Source organism: Chiloscyllium plagiosum, unplaced genomic scaffold (assembly GCF_037043375.1).
Source record: "Chiloscyllium plagiosum isolate Xiang-an unplaced genomic scaffold, Cpla_swu_hap1 HiC_scaffold_1, whole genome shotgun sequence".
NCBI lineage: Eukaryota > Metazoa > Chordata > Chondrichthyes > Orectolobiformes > Hemiscylliidae > Chiloscyllium > Chiloscyllium plagiosum.
Window position 1 is genome coordinate 11867234 of NW_028270139.1, and position 23326 is coordinate 11890559.

Here is a 23326-nt window from a genome sequence, read left to right on the forward strand (position 1 = left end):
AGTATTGCTTTTCAAGATCTGGAACACATTGGAAGTAGAAAGCTTTCAGCTGACAATGTCTGTCACCTCTTGCTCTGACAGTGTCTTCAGCTTTTTTTCACAAAGATTACCAGAGAGTACTTAACGAAAAAGGAAAATGAGTGAAATTAGTGTTGACTCGTAGCTTGATCTTTGATTATTTAATATTTTAGGAACGATCAGTTTATTTGATGACCTTCAACTCATTCAATTCATTAACCTCCTTGGACAGCATGATAGACAAGTGGTTTAAAATTACAGCATGTTAAATAAATATTCCAAACAAGAGCTTTACAGAACCGGTTCATTATATTGCATCTTATCACACTTCCCACCAATGAGAAAAAAAATTGGAGTAATTTTGCAACTACATACCTTCAACTATTAATTTAAATTAATGTGTCAAAAATCACTTGCGAGAATACTATTGGCTGTGTGCATATTTACTGAACAATCTCTTCAGCAACCTTCATGATCATTGCCAGTTATTCTAACTGAATCATAAAAAACTCATGTAAATATATTTAGAACCCTGTTTCACACAGACAATCGCAAATTGTGATAGTTGTTAGGGATGGGTAACTAGATATAGTCCTTGGAGTAAAAGTGATCACAGGGTATGAGGATGGGGGAAAGCAGGAACACGGTCCTGAGTTGGACGATCAGGCATGATCATATTGAATGGAAAAGTAGGCTCGAAGGGCCAAATGGCCTACTCCTGCTCCTCACTTTTTCGATAAATGCTAGCCTAGTTACCAGCATCCACACCCAATGAACAAATAACAATAAAGTTGAGAGTGTGTTGCTGGAAAAGCACAGCAGGTCAGGCAGCATCCAAGAAGCAGGAGAATTGACGTTTCGGGCATAAGACCATCATCAGGAATGAGGCTTGTGGGCCGGGGGCTGAGAGATAAATGGGAGGGGGGTGGGGCTGGGGAGAAGGTAGTTGAGAGTGAGTTAGGTAGATGGAGGTGGGGAAGAAGGTGATAGGTCAGAGAGGAGGGTGGAGCAGATAGATGGGAAGGAAGATGGACAATTAAGCCAAGGTCATGAGGGTGTTGCCAAGTTGGGAGGTTGGATCTGGGATAAGATGGGAGGAGGGGAAATGAGGAAACTGGTGAAATCCACATTGATGCCATGGGGTTGAAGTCCCGAGACGGATGATGAGGCGTTCTTCCTCCAAGTGTCAGGTGGTTAGGGAGTGGCGATGGAGAAAGCCTAGAACCTGCATGTGTTCAGCGGAGTGGAACGGGGAGTTGTAGTGTTCGGCCACTGGGCGGTGGGATTGGTTGATGCAGGTGTCCCGGAGATGTTCTCTGAAGCGTTCTGCGAGTAGGCATCCAGTCTCCCCAGTGTAGAGGAGACCGCATCGGGGGCAACGGATACAGTAAATGACATGTGGAAGCACAAGTAAAACTCTGATGGATGTGGAAAAGGCTTCTTTGGGGTCTTGGACGGAGGTGAGGGTGGAGGTCTACTGCTCCAAAATTTTAAAATTGAATGAATGTGTAACAGCTAATTTCACAGATGACTTAACATTGGTCTCTTCAGTACCCAGCCTGTGGAATCTGGGCCATACTCCTGTACACCAACTTGTTGGTGCATCGTAAGGTGGGAACTCAGGAGATAAAATAAATAAGAGCTTTTGCAGGTGGCAATCTCACTTCTTTTGAATATAGCAAGCTGTAAAAAGTGCTTACAAAACTGGAACCCAGCGCTGTCTCTGGAATGAATCCCGTAGCTCCTTTTTTGGAGCAGAAACCAGCTTCCTTAGATCTTGACTTGTTTCTCTTTCTCATACGGCTTACTCAGGCCCCTTATATTCAAGACCTGTATTTGTAGTTCTGTTGCTTAATATGGAAAACAGTCACACCATCCAAAAGTGCTCTCCCACAAAAATGTGTAAGATTATCTTTAAAAGAAACTATGTGACAATCAGATAGATCTGGAGGAAATAAAAAGAGTGGGAAGAGAAAAAAAAAGAGGCAAAGCAAAGGGGTCAAAAAGAATTGGGTTCATTTAAAGTCATAGAGACATAGAGCTGTACACCACAGAAACAGATCCTTCAGTCCAACTCGTCCATGCCAACCACATATCCTAAACAAATCTAGTCACATTTGCCAGCATTTGGCCCATATCCCTTCAAACCCTTCATATTCAGAAACCCATCCAAATGCCTTTTAAATGTTGTAATCCTACCAGCCCCACCACTTCCTCTGGCAGCTCATTCTATACACGCACTACCCTCTGCATGAAAAAATTGCCCCTTAGGTCCCTTTTATATCTTTCCCCTCTCACCTAAAACCCATCCCCTCTAGTTCTGGTCTCCCCCACTCCAGGGAAAAGACCATGTTTATTTATCCTATCCACACTCCTCATGATTTTATAAACCTCTATAAGGTCACCCCTCAGCCTCCAACGCTGCAGGGAAAATAGCCCCAGTGTATTCAGATCCTCCCTATGTATGTGTGAAAAGTTGCTGCCATAAGTCCCTTTCAATTTTTCCCCTCTCATCCTAAGCCTTTACCTTCTAGTTTTGGACTCCCCTATCCTGGGAAAATGCCTTAGCTATTCATTTTATCTTTGCCCCTCATGATTTTATAAAGGTCTATAAGGATACTCCTCAGCCTCTGACGCTTCAAGGCAAAAGAGTCCCAGGCCATTCAGCCTCTCCCTCGAACTGAAATCCTCCAGTCGCAGCAAAATTCTTGTCAGTTTTTTTTCTGCATCCTTTCTAGTTTAGTAACATCCTCCCTATAGCAGGTTGACTAGAATTGCAGTCAATGCCCTGACCAATGAAGGCTGGTGTGCCAAATGCCTTCTTCATCACTATGGCTACATGTGTTGGAACGTTCAAGGAACTATGAACCTGCACTCCCATCTTTTGTTCAACAACCTCATCAAGGTCTGACCATTAACTGTAAAAGTCCTGCCCTGATTTGCCTTACCAAACTGCAACACCTCGCATTTATCTAACTTAAACTCCATCTGCCACTTCTTGATCCATTGGCCCATCTGATCAAGATCTCATTGCATTCTTAGATAACCTTTTTCACAGTCCAATAGCACCAATTTTGGTATCACCTGCAAACTTACTAACCAAAGCTCCTATATTCCCATCCAAGTTGTTTATATAAATGACAAACAACAGTGGACCCAGCATTGATCCTTGTGGTACACAGCTGATCACCAGCCTCCAATTCAACTAATGACCTTCCAACACCACTCTCTGTCTTCTACCATCAGGCCAATTTTGTATCTAATTGACTTTCTCTCTCTGGATCCCATAACCATACTAACCAGTCTTTCAGATTGAAGGCCTTGCTAAAGTCCATGTAGACAATGTCTACACCTTTGCCTTCATCTATCTTCTTGGTAACCTCTTCAAAAAACTCAATCAAGTTTGTGAGAGACAATTTCTCACACACAGAGCCATGTTGACTATCCCTAATCAGTCCTTGACTTTCCAACTGCATGTAAATCCTATCTCTCAGAATCCCATCCACCACTGACATTAGACTTATAGCTCTATGCTTCGCTTCACAACCTTTCTTAAGTACTGTAATGGCACAATATTAACCTCCCTCCAGCCATCCGTCACTTTATCCATGCATTAAAAACACTTTACCCAAGCATTCTCATCTCTGAGGCAGACAAAGGGATGTAGAATTTGGTTTGTGATTTTATTAGCAAAATCTTCCTTACTAAACCCAAATTCCCACAACATATTATCTATCGATCATGAGCAATGAGTGGGGGAACCTAATGTTTCAGTCTGGAACAAGGCATGTTCGAGGTGACCTTACTATAAGAATAAGGATATAAAAAATCTTTGAGAGGCTGTTGTGGGACAGTAGTAATATCTTTACCTCTGGGCCAGGAGGCCTGGCCTCAAGTCCTACCTGCTCCAGATACACATCACATCTGAACTTAATGATTGGAAATAACTTTCAAAAAAGGTCGATCTGTTTTAAACATTGAGGACACAGATACAAGCTAGGCATCTACTGGATGGCAGGGTAAATTCACAATTTTTTCAAAATAAGGGCCACTGTTAATGGAATTGCTTTAAAGGTTTTGAGGATCAGTGCTTTAATGTTGCAGTCCAAAATTGGATCTATCATTTCTAGGTGAGGATGTGAACTCTGAATGGGTTTCACGCAAGGGGGGAATGGAACAAGAACCCCACCGACATTCAGAAATTTCAGGGATTCGTTATTTTGATGTCTGAACTCAGTTACGAACCACTGCCAGGGATGTGAGGTAACTTTAAGTCTGTCCACTGATAAATCAAAGTTAGAAATCACACAACACCAGGTTATAGTTCAACAGGTTTATTTGAAATCACAAGCTTTCAGAGTGTAACCCCTTTGTCAAGTGAAGCTTCTCACTTTGAACTCATGACCTCTATTAAGTGAGTCCCCCGCTCTGGGGAAAAGCTTCGTGCTATTCTGTCCCTACCTCTCCTGATTTTGTAGACCTCAATCAGGTCCCCCCTCGACCTCCGTCTTTCCCATGAAAATAATTCTCACTTCATAGCTAGCACCCTCCATACCAGGCAACATCCTGGTGCACCTCCTCCGCACCCTCTCCAAAGCATCTGCATCCTTTTGGTAATGTGGCAACCAGAACTGTACACAGTAGTCCAAATGTGGCTGAACCAAAGTCTTATACAACTGCAATATGATTTGTCAACTCATGTACTCAAGACCCCGACTGATGAAGGAAAGCATGCCATATGCCTTCTTGACCAGTTGATCAATCTGCGTTTCCACCATCAGGGAACAATGGACCTGAGCACTCAGATCTCTCTGCACATCAATTTTCCTCAGAACCTTTCCATTTACTGTATAGTTCGCTCTTGAATTGGATCTTCCAAAATGCATCACATTGCATTTGCCTGGATTGAACTCCATTTGCCATTTTTCTGCCCAACTCTTCAATCTATCTCTATTCTGCTGTATTCTCTGATAGTCCCCTTCACTATTTGCTGCTCCACCAATCTTAGTGTCACCTGCAGACTTGCTAATCAGACCACCTATACCTTCCTCCAGATCATTTATATATATCACAAACAACAGTGGTCCCAGCACGGATCCCTGCAAAACACCACTGCTCACAGTTCTCCATTTTCAGAAACTCCCTTCCACTACTACTCTGTCTCCTGTTGCCAAGCCAGTTCTCTATCCATCTAGCTAGTACACCCTGGACCCTATGCAACTTCACTTTCTCCATCAGCCTTCCACGGGGAACCTTATCAAGATCCTTACTGAAGCCCATCTTTAGGACATCTACAGAACTTTCCTAATCAATCAACTTTGTCACTTCCTCAAAAGAATTCTCTTAAGTTGTTAAGACATGACCTTCCCTGCACAAAACCATGTTGCCTATCACTGATAAGCCCATTTTGTTCCAAATGGGAATAGATCCTATCCCTCAGTATCTTCTCCAGCAGCTTACCTACCACTGATGTCAGGCTCATCGGCTTATAATTACCTGGATTATCTCTGCTAACCTTCTTAAACAAGGAGACAACATTAGCAATTCACCAGTCCTCCGGGACCTCACCCGTGTTCAAGGATACTGCAAAGATAAATGTTAAAGCCCCAGCTATTTCCTCTCTCGCTTCCCTCGGTAAACTGGAATAAATCCTATCCGGACCTGGGGATTTGTCCACCTTAATGCCTTTTAGAATACCCAACACTTCCTCCCTCCTTATGCCGACTTGACCGAGAGTAATCAAACATCTGTCCCTAACCTCAACATTTGTCATGTCCCTCTCCTCGGTGAATACCGATGCAACGTACTCATTAAGAATCTCACCCATTTGCTCTGACTCCACACATAATTTCCCTCCTATGTCCTTGAGAGAGTGCCAACCCTTTCTCTAGTTACCCTCTTTCTCCTTATATAAGAATAAAAGGCTTTGGGATTTTACTTAATCCTGTTTGCTAAAGATATCTCTTGACCCCTTCCGGCCCTCTTAATTCCTCATTTCAGATTGGTCCTACATTCCTGATATTCTTCCAAAGCTTCATCTGTCTTTGGTCACCTACACATTATGCATGCCTCCTTTTTCCTCTTACCTAGTCTCACAATTTCACCGGTCATCCATGGTTCCCTCACCTTGCCATTTCTATCCCTCATTTTCACAGGGAGATGTCTGTTCTGCACTCTAATCAACCTGTCTTTAAAGGCCCCCCACGTATCCCTTCAAACAGCTGCTCCCAATCCATAGTCCCCAGCTCCTGCCGAATTTTGCTATAGTTGGCCTTCCCCCAATTTGGCGCACTTCCTTTAGGACCATTCTTGTCTTTGTCCACGAGTATTCCAAAACTTATGGAATTGTGATCACTATTGGAAAGCTTGTGATTTCACACTGACCGATTGGACTATAACCTACTGTCGTGTGATTTCTGACTTTGTCTACCCCAGTCCAACACCAGCATCTCCACATCACTGATAAATCACACATCGCTGTCCCACACTCTTGAGTGAGCATAGTAGGAGGTGGGCTGGCCCCTAGCTGTCTGGGTTTATATTAACTATAGGGTGTGGCAGAACACTCTAGTCCTTTGGGGCTTCACTTTCAGGTCAGATAGCTTCAGTGGCTGCCTGCTCAAGATGTAGTTACATACCAATGATGTCCATGCGATTTATTGACACTCATCCAATACCAAGTAGAAAAACAATAGCTTTAAAACCGGTGAGAGAGAATGAGAAATAAAGGTGCTCCATTTTAACCACTTGCCTATTCAATTTCACAATTTCACAGTGCAGGGTGAACTTCTTTTTAATCTCTGAAGGAAAGCTTGCTTTCCAGTTGAAACCATCTATTGTTCTCCAATCATTTGTGCTTTTTGTGGCATGAGATTTTTAAAGATTGTTTTAGAATAAGTTATCTGTGCATGCAGCAACAGTGATGACAATAAAAAAACCTAGTTGAAGCATTTTGCTGTTTCTTTACCATCACGTAATGAAAAACAAATCTTAAATGTCACCGTGAAAATCCTGGGAGTCTATATTTTAATTAACTTTGTGACTAGCTCTTGAACCGAATGAATCAAACAATTCCCATTTTTATTGCTTATGCTGCAACTGTTGTCTCTCAGATAGGTATCCAGACAAAAGTAATTGAAAGCAGTTGGATTGTTTTGTCCTATATCCTGCTGCTCTCTCTTATTTGTATGTCAGACTTCCCGTTCTATCCCCGTAACATGCAAAACCTTCAGATTAAGGATTTTTCGAGGGGAGGTCTCCAACAGCTTTTCACAGTCTGTTTAATGATCCAGATGACAGCCTAGGCAAGCGGACTTTCATCTTGTTTCATGAATTATGCACATTGGCTGGCTCTCTGCTCGATCAGACCAAAGTAATCCAGCCTCTCCAGTGCATGCTGTGCTATCGCCACAGAGCATTATTCTCACTGACCTACCTACCTACCTCTGCCTAACTCCCCTGGAAAATAGATGTTAGTACAGAGCTATGGCTGCAAGAGGACATTAGGCTAACAAAAGTGTGCAACAACAACAACAAAAAATGCGCCTCTGAGACAGGGTGGCTGAATGAAGGCTGAAAGTGAATGTAGCAATGTGCTGTCAGGTAGAAATGCAGCGTTGGAGATATGTGTACAGGTAACGTACTTGTTATTTTATGTTCTGGTTCCCCTCGGTGCTTACCCGGGAGATGCTTAAGTCTGTTTGCATTCTACAAACTGCGGTTTGTGTGTTAAGTCAATATATGCTGCATTGTTGAATTTAGGTTTTTAAAGGGACATTACCCCCCACAAAGGCCAACAAAAAATTGTTGGGGTAATATTTTCTTTGTTGAACAAGCCGAGCAGCCGTCACAGTATGTCACGCGCAAATGATGCTCAGATGCAATTAGTTTTATGGGTGTTTTTTTTTTAAATTGAAGAATTTTGCCCTTCATATGAATCCTTATGTAGCTGATTATGACCAGCGCGCAAGTTTTCATCAGTTAGCTTGAGGTTTTGATACATGCTTTTGTAAATTTACAAGAATTAAATTAGCAGACATTAAATTGTGGCATTTTAATCATACTTATATTCAAAGTAGTAATAGACAAACCTATGCAGCAAGTTTTAATAAAATTCTATGAAGTTAATTTTCAAAAAAAGAGCTGTTGAAAGTCTTGCCGTGGGCAGTGCGGAAGTAGGTTCCCCTCATCCTGTTTAATAAATCAGTTTAACTGATTCCGAGATTATTTTATGATTCAGTTATCCATGAAAAAAAATCTTGCAACAGTACGTCAAATTAAACATTGAACTTTTATAACAAACTACTTTGTATTATAACGTTAGGAAGAAATGACTGTTTTCACTTAACTGAAGGTTTGTAAAATAGAAGCATGCCACTTATATTGCAGTATGCTGTATGAACAGGTCGAAGATTGTCACTGGCTCGATAAACGTGAAGGTATTATGTACTGACGTGCTGTTGACCACAGTTTAAATGCCCAGTTCCTTGGGTAATAAAGTTGACTGGTATTGGTCTGTTTATTGGTTTTTCAGCTGATGTAATCTGGAAGTTCATCAGAATTTTATTTAATTTGAACTTCAAAAATATTAGTGTTGTGACTGCACATTTTCAGACAAAGGAGATAAGTGATTAATCAGTAGGCTTAGTTTGTAACAGATATTTTGCCAGTTTCTTGTTAGAGATGTTGGGTGGCACCAGAAAGTAACTGCTGCAGGATTTGTCTATAAAAGCTTTAATTTATATCTTGACTTAACACATCTGTCGACGGTTTGAATGTTACAAACAATGAATTGCTTTGAAATGTCATGTCTGCTATTCTGCAGATAGTGATAACCAGCAAGGTATATGAAACTGTGAGGGTGACTTCTTTTTGTTTATTGGCTGGATTCAGTCTATCTGACAAAATATACTTTTTTTTAACAGCATCATGGAAATAGGACCGTGGAGTCCTACTTTGACCAGCAGAACCTTCCATATCAGCAGTTGGCAAAATAGACACAGTTAATAATTTGACAGGGTTTAATTCTGTAGTATTTGTTCACTTGTTGAAATGCAGCTGTTTTACTCAGATATATCTACGCTTTATTTAATGCATTTTAGTTTGCTTATGAATTTATTCTCTTAAAAAGTGAAACTTAAATGATTCATTGCAAAATATTTGCTGGTAATATACTACTTTGATTTACATGCTGTCATTTAAAGTAATTTAATCAATTTTTTTTTAATGTGTGCACTTTAAAGGTATTTTGCTGTTATGGCCATTGTTTTGTGGAAAATGTTATCTATGAGCTTTTGTAACAATTAACATGGAATATGTTCCAGTAAACTATTAGTCAGTCATTATCAGATTCTTAGAGTAAAGCAAATGGGAATTCAGTTTAGAGGATTAAAGTAGGCCGAACCTTTTTAGTTATAATTTCTTCTGCCCAAAATAAGAGAGATGCCTGTTTTTCTTTCATTAGAGCATATTATTCATTGAAGGATGATCTTAGAACCAGTGATTGTTGAGAATATGATTTTGTTAAGTCCTGAAAATTTAAAGCTAAATTATAATTTATTATCCTGTGACAATATTCAAGCAATAAACCAATAAATATGTAAAATTCCCTTTAATTTTTGAAATGCAGAGTACTTGTAGAGAATGGTAGCATGGGAAATGTGAAAGTGTGCTGGTTGATAACTCCCACATATGCAAAAGAGCAAAAATGAGTTGTTATAGGTCACTGCAAAATTCAAGGGGATGTTGTGGTTCTGTTCGCCGAGCTGGAAGTGTTTGTTGCAAACGTTTCATCCCCTGGCTAGGCGACATCATCAGTGCTTGGGAGCCTCCTGCGAAGCGCTTCTTTGATGTTTCCTCCAGTGTTTATAGTGGTCTGTCCCTGCTGCTTCCGGTTGTCAGTTTCAGCTGTCCGCTGTAGTGGTTGGTATATTGGGTCCAGGTCAATGTGTTTGTTGATGGAGTTTGTGGATGAATGCCATGCCTCTAGGAATTCCCTGGCTGTTCTCTGTCTGGCTTGCCCTATGATAGTAGTGTTGTCCTAGTCGAATTCATGTTGCTTGTTGTCTGCGTGTGTGGCTACTAAGGCTATCCGCATACATGAACATCAACTAGCCACGAAACGACACGACCAGCTATCCTTAGTAGCCACACACGCAGACAACAAGCAACATGAATTCGACTGGGACAACACTACTATCATAGGGCAAGCCAGACAGAGAACAGCCAGGGAATTCCTAGAGGCATGGCATTCATCCACAAACTCCATCAACAAACACATCGACCTGGACCCAATATACCAACCACTACAGCAGACAGCTGAAACTGACAACCGGAAGTGGCAGGGACAGACCACTATAAACACCAGAGGAAACATCAAAGAAGCGCTTCGCAGGAGGCACCCAAGCACTGATGATGTCGCCTAGCCAGGGGACGAAACGTTTGCAACAAAAACTTCCAGCTCGGCGAACAGAACCACAACAATGAGCACCCGAGCTACAAATCTTTGCACAAACTTTGAATTCAAGGGGATGTTAATAAATCAAAGAACTTGGTGAAAATATGGAAGTTATCGAATATTGCACAAGGATGTTGCCAGGGTTGGAGGATTTGAGCTATAGGGAGAGGCTGAACAGGCTGGGGCTGTTTTCCCTGGAGCGTTGGAGGCTGAGAGGTGACCTTATAGAGATTTACAAAATTATGAGGGGCATGGATAGGGTAATTAGGCAAAGTCTTTTCACTGGGGTCGGGGAGTCCAGAACTAGAGGGCATAGGTTTAAGGTGAGAGGGGAAAGATATAAAAGAGACCTAAGGGGCAACGTTTTCACACAGAGGATGGTATGGATATGGAATGAGCTGCCAGAGGATGTGGTGGAGGCTGGTACAATTGCAACATTTAAGAGGCATGGGATGGGATTTAACATTGGATGGGTATATGAATAGGAAGGGTTTAGAGGGATATGGGCCGGGTGCTGGCAGGTGGGACTAGATTGGGTTGGGATATCTGGTGGGATGGGTTGGACTGGAGAGTCTTTTTCCATGCTGTACATTTCTGACTCTAATACAGTATACAAAACAAGTAACATTTACAGCTGTATACATAGAAACAACAATTTGCAAGGGAGAGGATCAGCAAACCCCACCCATCATTTAGTTTTCAGAGAAGTAAGGAAAACCTAAATCCCACTTTCAGTCATCACAAAACAGTAACAACTACATATAAGACAGTTCCATTAAATCAGAAATGATGCATAGAATACAGATGCCCAACCCCACAAGCAAGCCACCCATCCCTCCCACCTTCTGGCCACTCTAAGGTAGCATGTCCCTAAGACCCTTCCGGCTCTCAGTCTGCCCCTGACATACCTTTCGGCCAGCTCTAGGACAACCCGCCCTGTTTGAGTATTGCGTATATTACTGCAAAATAGCAGGATAGAAGGTAAATGAATTTCAGGGAGCTAGTTTATGAAGAATGATGAGGAAAAACATGTTGATAGAGACAAATGTTAATGAGGATACATCATGTGAAGGATCAGGGATTAAAATAACAGGCTCAGATCTTCTGATGAGAAGATAGTTATCACAGCAATGGGCTCTGAAAAATGAGCTGTGGAACATTGCAGAGCTTTCAAAGCGAATTATCAGTGATTTTAATTTGAATTATTATTGTCACTGAGATACAGCAATAAGTATTGTTTTGCATGCTGACCAGATAAATCATACCTTCCATAAGTACATCATGGTAATAGAACACAATATAGTATTACGGCTACAGAGAAGATGCAGAGAAAGATCAACTCAAATGTGAGAGATCTATTAATAAAGTCTGATAACAGTGGGGAAGAAGCTGTTCTTAAATTGCTGGTACATGTTTTCAAACTTTTTTTGTATTTTCCATATGATGGATGCGAGTATAACCGGGGTGGGAGGGGTCTTTGATTATGTTGGCTGTTTTCTGAAAGGCAGTGGGAAGTGTAGATGGAGTCAATAGATAAAAGGTAGTTTTCATGATGGATTGGGATTTGTTCACAGCTCTTTGTAATTTCTTGTGGTCTTGGGCATAGCAGTTGCTATATCAAGCTGTAATGCATCTGGATAGGATACTTTACGTGGTGCATCAATAAAAGTTGATATGTGTCTTTGGGGACATGCTGAACTTCCTTACCCTTCTGAGGAGGGAGAGGTGATGGTGTGCTTCATTGACTGCAAGGTCAATATGGATGGACAAGATAGATCGTTGGTGGTACTTACGCCAAAGAACTTGGAGTTCTTGACCACCTCCACCTTAGCACCACTGATACAGATGGGGTGTGTCTTCCACTCTGCTTCCAGAGGTTGATGAGCAGCTCCTTCATTTTGCTGACATTGAGGAAGACATTGTTGTCTTTATGCCATGCCACTAAGCAATTTACCTTCTTCCTGTACTCTGTCTCGTTGTCATCTGAGATCCAATCCATCATGGTGCTGTCATCAGCAAATTTATAAATGAAGATAGAGCTGAGTTTGGCCACACAGTTGTGAATATAAAAGGGGCTGATTGCCCAGCCTTGTAGGTCACTGTTGTTGGGGATTATTGTAGAGGTGTTGCAGCCTATTCTCACTGATTGCGATCTGAGGGTCAGGAGGTTGAGGATCCAGTCACTGAGGGGGGAGCAGAGCCTTGGGTCTCGGAGTTTAGAGATGAGCTTTGTTGGAATTATGGTCTTGAAGGTGCAACTAAAGTCAATAAATAGGAGTCTGACATAGGTATCCTTGTTATCCAGGTGTTCCAGGGATGAGAGCAGGTCAGGGAGATGGCATCTGCTGTGGACCTTTTGTGATGGTAGGCATTTTGGAGCAGATCAAGACAATCTGAGAGGTTGGAGTTGATGTGTGCCCATTACTAACCTCTGAAAGCACTTCATAATGATAGATGTCAGAACGACTAGACAGCAATGATTAAGGCATGTTACCTGATTTTCCTTTGGCACTGGAATGTTTGTGGCCTTCTTGAAGCAGGTGGGAAGCTCACCTTGTAGTAAGGAGAGGTTAACGATGTCTATAAATACTCCTGTCAGCTGGTCTACTCAGGATCTGAGTGCGTGACTCAGGGACTCTATCCAGACCAGTCACTTTCCATGGGGTCACCCTCCAGAAGACTGATGTAACATCTGTGGCGGTGACTGTGTGTACTGATGCACCTGAGGCTGTCAGGACAGGTGGTATTGTATCACTAACCTCCTGGTCAAAACGAGCATCGAATGCATTGAGCTCATCAGGAAGGGATGCGTTGTTGTCAGTGATTTCTACTCCACTTTGCTTTGTTGGCTGCTATATCGTGTAAGCCTTGCGACAGTCAACGTGTGTTCATGTGGAAGCTAGTGTTTGGAACCTGCTGAAAAAGTCTCCAAATTTGACTTTATATTTTGGGAGGAATCTTATAGGGGTTTGAGCGAGATTTGAGGCAGAATCAGATGAAAAGACTGGTAGAGGTTATCTTGACTTCAAGAACATCCAATTCCATCTTTATGCTGTACCAAGTGGCGAGGAGAGTTTCTAGCTAAGCTGCAGGGAGTTGCCATTTAAGGGGGATTGTTACTTGGTAAACACTTGCCCCACATGTTTCATTAATGAAAATCAGAGAGGGTGCTTGGTGAGCTCAGCTGACCACTTGTTTCAAAGGACCTCCATATTGCTTTAGGACTAAAGGGCAACTCTGAGCATGATCCAAGGGAAGTAGCCTCATGCACCTCTCACCCACGTACATTGGCTTCTGACACTTTGAGTGCCTTCCTTGAGCTGGGTGAAGACCACTTCCTTTGACAGTTAAAACACAGGCATCCTGAGCATGTGGTTGGCTCAGCAGAATTGGATTCAGATGAGTTGGGAGCCAGTGGGGCCTGCAGATGAGTGGGGGGACGCTGGGGCCTGCAGATACTGGAAGCCAGAGTCAATAGATGTGAAGATGTCAATAGATGGAAAAGCACAGCAGGTCAAATAGCATCCGAGAAGTAGGAAAGTCAACATTTCGGACCGAAACCCTTCATCAGGACTAGAGAGGGGGAGTGGAGCCCCGAAGTATATCGGTGGGGTGTTGGGTTGGGGGAAGGGTAGGTGGGATGCTGATAGCTAGATGCAGGTAGGAAGTTATTGTGATTGGGAAGGGTGGAGCAGATAGGTGAAGTAGGAAGATGGACAGGTCAGGGAGATGGGGAGGAGAGGTGGGGCTAAACATGGGATAAGGCAGGGGGAGGAGGGAATTTGAAGCTGGTGAAGTCGGTGCTGAGGACGTTGGGCTATAAGCTTCCCAGGTGAAATATAATGTGTGTTCTTCCAGTTTCCATTTGACCTCACTCTGACAGTGGAGGAGGACAAGGATGGACATGTTGCTGGGGGAGTGGAAGGGGAAATGAAAATGGATGGCAACCTGAAGGTGGGGTTGGTTAATGAGTGCAGATGCTCCTCAAACTGGTCCCCAAGCCTGCATTTGGTCTCCCCGATCTCGAGGAGACCACAACAGGAGCAATGGATGCAATAGATCAGGTTGGATGATGTACATGGGTCTGAAAGAATTGCTTAGTACCTTGAATGGAGGTGAGAGGGGAGGTGTGGGGGCAGGTGTTGCACCTTTTGCAGGCTGCAAGGAAAGGTACCAGGTGGGGTGGAGTGTAGAGTTGACAAGGGAGTCGCAGAGTGAATGGTCCCTGTGAAAAACGGAAAGGGGTGGGGAAGGAAATACCTTTTTGGGTGGTGGGGTCTGATTGTAGGTGGCGGAAATGTCAGAGGATGATGTGTTGGATCGGGAGGTTGGTGGGTAATATGTGAGGAATAAGGGGACTGTATCCAATTCCCTACCTGCATCCACGTATCACCATTTGACCTACCCTTCCCCCAGCTCCACCCCCTTCCATACTTGCAGAATTACATTTTATTTTGCTCAAAAAAAACCCTACATGAATCCATGTCAGATTCTGTAAATCACTTTTTCTCGATTATAGAATCAGTCTGAATATTGGGGCACAGACAGACGGACTTTAACCTCACGCCTTCAATGCATTATCTGGCTGATCTGGCACCTATTGTTAAAGTTCACTGGAGAATGTAACTTTAAAAGAAAGCTTTGAGATTTACATATGAAAGAACTGAAACCAACATGGTCATGCTAAAAGATTAAAAATCACACAACACCAGGTTATAGTCCAACAGGTTTAACTGGAAGCACACTAGCTTTCGGAGCAACGCTCCTTCATCAGGTGATTGTGATTGACAATCACCTGATGAAGGAGCGTCGCTCCGAAAGCTAGTGTGCTTCCAGTTAAACCTGTTGGACTATAACCTGGTGTTGTGTGATTTTTAACTTTGTACACCCCAGTCCAACACCGGCATCTCCGAATCATGCTAAAAGATGAGAGACATAACAAACAATCCAGGTCTTTTTCAATACATAAATTCAGTTGCATCACACTGTAAACGTTTGCTAAAATTCTATGTCTTATGATCTTATGCTCCACAACCACCTGATGAAGGAGCAGTGCTCCGAAAGCTAGTGCTTCCAAATAAACCTGTTGGACTATAACCTGGTGTTGTGTGATTTTTAACTCAAAATGCCAGGGCAGAGTAAGCTATGGGACAAGTGCAGGGAAATAGGATTGGTGTGCCTTGTTTGGCTAAAGGGCCTGTTTCTATGCTGTATGACTCTGAAAGTATGCAAGGAGGTCAGAGTCAGTGACAGCCAAAAAGACTGGAATAAATTCAAGATCCAGCAAAGGAGGATTTTAAAAATAATGAAGATTGAGGAAAATAAAGGGCAAACTAACATGGAACATAATAACTGACAAGAACTTCTTTATATCAAAAGGAAGAGAGAGGTCAAAGTGAACATAGGCCCCTTAGAAAATGAATCTGGGGAGATGGGTTTGGGGAACAATGAAATGACAAAGCAGTTAAACAGATTTTTTTCTATCATTGCTTTGGTAGATATTTCAAATATTCCATTAAAGATGATGGGACAGGAATTAAGTAACACCACCATTATTAAAGAAGTATTATCAGACAAACTAATGAAGCTGAAGGCAGATAAGTCCCCTGGCCCTGATGGCTTGCATCCCAGGATCCTAAAAGTGGTTGCTACAGAGATATTGGTTGTAATTTTCCAAAAGTCATTAGATTCTGGAGAAGTACTGTAGGAGTGGAAAACTGCTAATATGGCACCATTATTCATAAAGGGAGGGAGACAACAAATGGATAACAATAGGCCTAACCTCTATTGCTGAAAAAATATTGGTATCAATTATTCAGGAAATAGTTTCAAAACATTTGGGAAACCATACTCTAATCGAGCAGAGTCAGCGTGGCTTCATGAAAGGGAAATCAGGTCTAACTAATTTACAAGAGTTTTTCGAGGAAGTCTCAACCAGAGTGGATAGATGTGAACCAGTATATTATTTTATTTGGACTTCCACAAGACATTCGACAAGATACCTCACAAAGGATTTCATTAAAGCCCACAGTGTCGGAGGTCGAATATTGGATGGATAGAAAATTGGCTCATGGTCAGGAAACAATAATGAGCAGGGACAAGGGATTGTGGGGTTCCACAGAGATCAGTGCTAGGACTGCAACTGTTTTCAATGTGTACTAATGCCTTGGAGGAAGGAAGTGAATATCTGCAACCAAATTTACAGACAACACTAAAATAGGTGGAAAGGCTGGGTGAAAGAAGGATACAAACATTTTAGGAAAATTATTGATAGATTCAGTAAATGGGCAAAAGGTTGGAGTACAATATATGAAAATGTGAAGTTGTTCATTTTGGAAGACAGAATGAAAGAATATTAACGGGAGACAAAATGCAGAAAGCTTCAATACACAGACTTGAAGGTACTTGTGCATGAAACAAGCTAGCACACAAGTGCAGCATGAAATCATGAAGGTTCATGGAATATTGGCCCTTATTTCAAGGGGTTTGCACATAAAAGTAGGGACGTCTTACTGGGTGCTGGTACAGGGTGCTGGTGAGACTACATCTTCAGTATTGTAAGCAGTTTTGACCCCACCTTATTTATGGAAAGATATTTCGTTGGAGGCAGTACAGTGGGTTCACTAGGATGATTCCTGGTTATGGATGGATTGGCCGCTGAGTACCGTAACTACAAAAACACGATGGAGGAGCTGACCAGAGTTGATTGGCAAGGGAATCGAATAGGGAAGACATTGGAACAGCAATGGCAGGAAAATCTGGGGGTAATTTGGAAAGGATAGCAGAAATTCATCCCGGGGAAGGAAAATCGATATAAGGGGAGGCCGAGGTAACCATAAGTGACAAAGGAGCCGGGGACAGTGTAAAAGTTAAAGACCAAGTATACAATGTGGTGAAGAAAGTTTAAAAATCCCACAACACCAGGTTATAGTCCAACAGGTTTATTTGGAAGCTCTAGTTTTCGGAGCGCTGCTCCTTCATCAGGTGGTTGTGGTGAAGGATCATAAGACACAGAATTTATAGCAAAAGATTAGTATCATGCAAATGAAGTGACATTGTAATTTTGGTCTTATGGTCCGACTGCACAACCACCTGAAGAACGGGTGGTGCTCTGAAAGCTAGTGCTTACAAATAAACTTTTGGACAATAACCTGGTGTTGTGGGATTTTTTTAACTTTGTCCACCCCAGTCCAACACCGGCTCCTCACAAATGTGGTGAAGGTTTCTTTCTGAAGCCAGAGGATTCAGAAACCTTTTAAAAACCAGCAGAGGACAACTAAGAAAGCAATGAGGAAGAAGAGGAAATATGAAGGTATGCTAGCAAGTAATGTAAAAGAATAATGTTGCAAGAGTTTTCAGTGTTGGGACCACAACTGTTCAAATTAGAGATTAACAATCTGAATGAAGGAACTGAAGACATTGTTGCTAAATTTACAGATGACACAAAGATAGTTTGTGGGACAGGTAGTGTTGAGGAGGTGGGAAGGCTGCAGAAGGACTTGGATAGAGTAGGACTGTGAGCAAAAAGTGGCAGATGGAATAAAGTGTAGGAATGTATGAGGTTCTGCACTTTGATAGAAAGGAAAAGGCTTGAGAAATACAAAGCACAAAGGGATATATGAGTCCTGGTTTAGGGTTCTCTTGATGTTAGCATGCAGGTTCATTCAGCAGTTAGGGAGGGAAATACAATATTAGTATTCAATTTGAGAGGTTGACAATGCAAGTCAGAGCTACAATCCTGCTAAGTCTGATTAGCCAATCTATGGCTGATATGTTTTGCAATTCCATTCTTCTGACTTGTCCTCAACCTTTTGATCCACTTACTAATCAAGAACCTACCGAACTCTGCCTTTAAAGACACTCAATGACTTATTGCCACAGAAGGCTGTAGAGGCTGAGTTGGGCAGATTCCCCACCTCTGGCTGAAGAACTTCCTCCGCACCTCCGATCTAAAGGGCCATCCCTTCACTCAGGCTGTTCCCTCGGCTCTCAGTCTCATCCAGTGGAAGCATCTTCATGTCCACGCTGTCCAGGCCTCTCAGCATTCTGTAAGTTTCAAAGAGAACTCCCCGCATCTTTCTAAGGTCCATCGTCTCCACGCCCTGAGTCCTCAATCTCTCCTCATACGACAAGCCCTTCATCCCTGGGATCATTCTTGCGAACCTACTTTGGACCCACTCCAAGACCAGCACATCCTGCCAAAACTGCTCATAGTATTCCAAGTCCAGTCTGACCAAAGCCTTATACAGTCTCTGCATTTCATTTAAAAGAAATGTTTTTTTTAACAGAAACCTCTGGCACTCCTGTTTTTTTTCCCCTCCACACTATCACCTGACAGCAGTAGTGCTTATTTTACCCCACACCCATGACGAGTGTGTGCTGGTGTCGGACACAGTGAGAAACAACAAGTGTGTAAATCTTTATTTATATTCCATCACCAGGAAGAAAGGAAACACCCGAGTGGCCAGTGACCAGCAGTGCCTTTCTCAAAGGGCAATGCTGCGTGATCAAATACTGAAGGGTAGGGGAGGGATTAGATCAAAATAGAGTTGGAGAGGGAAATAATGCACTTCATTCCCTGCGGCGCCCACCTCTCCTTGAAAATCTCGAGGGTATTGGTGCTCCTTCTCCAGAGACACCCGGGCTCGGACATAACCGCGGAAGAGGGACAGGCAATCGGCCCTAACAACCCCATCCACGGCCCGCTGCCTGGACCTGTTTATGGCCAGTTTGGCCAGGCCCAGGAGCAGACCAGTCTCAGCATTTCATCCCTACTCTTGTATTCTAGCTATCTCAAAATAACGCTAACATTTCATTTGCCTTTCTAACTGCCAATTGAGTCATCATCTTAACTTTCAGAGACTCCTAACAAGGACTTTGTGCTTCAGATTTCCAAAGCCTTTCCCCATATAGAAAATAGTATCCACCTCTTCTTCCTACCACAGTGCATAACCTTACACTTTACCTCATTGTATTCTATCTGCCACTTCTTTGCCCACTGTCCCACCCTGTTAAAGTCCTTTTGTAGCCTCCCCATTTCCTCAACCATACCTGTCTCCTCACCCGTCTTTGTCATTTGCAAGCATTGCGACTATGCTCTCAGTTCCTTTGTCTAATTTGTTAATGTATAAGCCCATCGAAATGGCAGATCTGTAACAGCTCTTCTAGCACTGAGGAAAGGGTGAATAGAGAAGTGCAACTGTGGTTGCTTGTCACTCATCTGTAGATATTAGGAAAGGTTCTTGAGAAATTTCAGGCCTATTACATTTAAGAGTAACATGTAGGAAACATAGTTTCTGGTATATTGTAACTTAAAGGATAATGTTGTTGAGGTGTTAGGCCATGGTATTGTTAATTATGTCTAAGTCATTCAGGTCTTATTCATGTGAAATTTATATTCTGAGGAATTGTGAATGGAGCTCAGCATTGTGCTGTTGTACATGGCCGTTCTGACAGTAAAGCAATTGATGAAGTAATTGAGAGTGATTGAAACTAAGGTACTACCCAAAGAACTGAGCTCTTGTGGTGCAGTGGGAGTGTCCCTACTTCTGAGTCAGGATATCTGGGTTCAAGTCCTTGCTTCAGAGGTGTGTCATAATATCTCTGAAGCAGTTGATCAGAGTTCCCTGAGGAACTTGTGCAGTATTGTCATGATGCTGAATGACTACAGCCATTTTCTTTATGTATTGTATCTCTGCCATACCCAAGTAGATGCCTGTGTTTCGACGTACCTGCTGCTAGCTGTGCACCCTGTTCTATGCAGTAATTGCTATTCCTTTGGCTCCAATGTGATGTTGCACCTGCCACACAGTGTGTTTCAACTCTTATATCTAGCAAAACAACCGGGAGTTGACTCCTAATAATAGTAATCAATAATATTTATTTATTTGACACAATTAATGCTATCACAACAAAATACATCATAATTTAACAATTTACACTACAAATGTTATCTTGAGCTTTAATTAACTCTAGATGATCATGTATCGCCACACTAGAACTTGGCCATGCTGCATGTGGTGATGTCGTCTGGTTGTCTTCTCCTGATGATCTCAGGAGTGCCTTGTCTTCTCGATGATTGGTCTCGAGTTACCATGCTTACCCTGATCGATTGGACCGAACCAGCCATTGGCAATGGCAGGGTGAGCCTGAGACCTCCAACCCTGGAGGGGCTGGGTGCACGTAGCCTCCTCCAAATAAGGCACCCCCCCCACCACCACCAATGTCTGGTGTACACCTCTATGTTTCTGATTGCCCTGAGGATGACATTTCATTGACTCCATTCAAACACAATGCAGGTGTGTTGTAGGGTCTCCAGCTACTGGGTTGATTGCAAGCTCTCTGATAGCTGCAACTTGTCTGGATTTTGCAGCATGTTTATTAGCACTTTGTTGAAACTTTATTGCTGGAACAGCACAGCAGGTCAGGCAGCATCCAGGGAACAGGAGATTCGACGTTTCGGGCACAGGCCCTTCTTCAGGAATGAGCAGAGAGTGTTCAGCAGGAGAAGATAAAAGGTAGGGAGGAGGGACTTGGAGGAGGGGCGTTGGAAATGTGATAGGTGGAAAGAGGTCAAGGTGAGGGTGATAGGTCGGAGTAGGATGGAGGCAGAGAGGTCAAGAAGAAGACTGCAGGTCAGGAAGGCGGTGCCGGGCTGGAGGGATTCGGCTGAGACAAGGTGGGGGGAGGGGGGATGAAGAAACTGGTGAAGTCCAAGTTCATCCCCTGTGGTTGGAGGGTTCCCAGTCGGAAGATAAGACGCTCCTCCTCCGACCGTCGCGTTGTTGTGGTTTGGCGGTGGATGAGTCCAATGACCTGCATATCCTCGGTGGAGTGGGAGGGGGAGTTGAAATGCTGTGCTACAGGGTGGTTGGGTTGGTTCGTCCGGGTGGCCCAGAGGTGCTCTCTGAATCACTCCGCAAGTAGGCGGCCTGTCTCCCCAATATAGAGGAGGCCACACCGGCTGCAGCGGATGCAGTAGATGATGTGGGTGGAGGTGCAGGTGAATCTGTGGCGGATATGGAAGTTTCCTTTGGGGCCTTGGAGAGAAGTGAGGGGGGAAGTGTGGGCGCAAGTGTTGCACCTCCTGCGGTTGCAAGGGAAGGTGCCGGGAGTGGAGGTTGGGTCGGTGTGGGGTGTGGATCTGACAAGGGAGTCGCGGAGGGAGTGGTCTCTACGGAAAGCTGATAGGGGAGGGGAGGGAAATATATCCTTGGTGCTGGGGTCTGTTTGGAGGTGGCGGAAGTGATGGCGGATGATGCGCTGTACATGGAGATTGGTGGGGTGGTAGGTGAGGACCAGTGGGGTTCTGTCCTGGTGGCGGTTGGAGGGGCGGGGCTCAAGGGCGGAGGAGCGGGAAGTGGAGGAGATGCGGTGGAGGGCACCGTCGACCACGTCGGGGGGGAAATTGCGGTCCTTGAAGAAGGAGACCATCTGTGTTGTACGTATTTTGAACTGGTCCTCCTGGGAGCAGATGCGGCGGAGACGAAGGAATTGGGAGAATGGGATGGCGTTTTTACAGGGGGCAGGATGGGAGGAGGTGTAGTCCAGGTAGCTGTGGGAGTCGGTTGGTTTGTAGTAGATGTCCGTGTTGATTCGGTCGCCTGAGATAGAAACAGAAAGGTCTAGGAAGGGGAGGGAGGAGTCCGAGACTGTCCAGGTGAATTTGAGGTCGGGGTGGAAGGTGTTAGTGTAGTGGATGAACTGTTCAACCTTCTCGTGGGAGCACGAGGTAGCGCCGATACAGTCATCAATGTAGCGAAGGAAAAGATGGGGGGTGGGGCCAGTGTAGTTGCGGAAGATGGATTGTTCCACATACCCTACGAAGAGGCAGGCATAGCTGGGGCCCATGCGGGTGCCCATGGCTACTCCTTTTGTTTGGAGAAAGTGGGAGGATTGGAAAGAAAAGTTGTTCAGGGTGAGGACCAGTTCGGTCAGTCGAAGGAGGGTGTCGGTGGAAGGGTACTGGGTGGTACGGCGGGAAAGGAAGAAGCGGAGTGCTTTGAGTCCTTCGTGATGGGGGATGGAGGTGTACAGGGACTGGATGTCCATGGTGAAGATGAGGCGTTGGGGACCGGGGAAGCGGAAATCCTGGAGGAGGTGGAGGGCGTGGGTGGTGTCACTTTGGTCAAGGCTTGCCTTAATTTCCCAGCATGCCTCAGTTATTGTCCAATCTTTGTAAGTTCATCATTTTGAGCGACCCATCTGGCCATAGTGATAATTCTATCAATGGCTTTCAGAACTATTGCTGTAAAGCAGGAAACTCCTGGATCCCATAGATTTTGCATCTTTAAATGATAAAAGGAATGAGATGATGTTTTTAAATCTGCTCATTAGTTAAATGCAGTGCCAGGACAGCAGCACTGTTGAAACTTGTATGATTCATAGTCAACAGCATGAAAAACTGAAAAACTAATACAAATAAACTAGTTGTTAGCTCTTTACAAATGTTCATTGATCTGTTTTTGCATTTGATTTAAATACTCAAATGACTTCAAGAAAGCAAGGCCATTTCAACTAAACATTCTTGTTTGAACATACAAGTGCTTGGGCCTTATCTTGCAGTGTGGGAACCTTTAGAAAAGTCATAACTACCCTTACAAGACAGATAAAGGATGTATTGCTGTCTATTAAAAATGGAAAAGGAAACTCTGTGGGAGGTAAAAAAAAAATCTGTTCTAGGAGTTTCAAAGCTGTTTGTTGACATGAATCTAAGTACTACCATTGTAGCATTATTAATACTTAGCTAATATCCATAACCTCGCATTAGCACAATGGGGGTTTGTTTTCACAGTTTGATTGCCAGAGCATAGGCATTGCTAAATTATTAACTATCTTTGTGGAGTTAGGAAA

The 23326-nt window shown here is 43.4% G+C and overlaps 1 protein-coding gene across 4 annotated transcripts in view; it reads left to right on the forward strand.

The window, feature by feature from the left end:
* marchf1 (E3 ubiquitin-protein ligase MARCHF1) overlaps window positions 1–23326 on the forward strand; it is a 647227-nt gene that overhangs the window by 386867 nt on the left and 237034 nt on the right. The window contains exon 1 of one of the 4 annotated variants that reach the window (XM_043698912.2): window positions 7280–7652. The exons of 2 other annotated variants lie outside the window; for them this stretch is intronic. In XM_043698912.2, the coding sequence (XP_043554847.2) occupies window positions 7584–7652 (69 nt within the window). In that variant the 5' untranslated portion in view covers window positions 7280–7583. Of the gene's footprint in view, window positions 1–7279; window positions 7653–23326 lie in introns of those variants that run through there. One more of the 4 variants, XM_087976661.1, reaches the window with a different exon arrangement.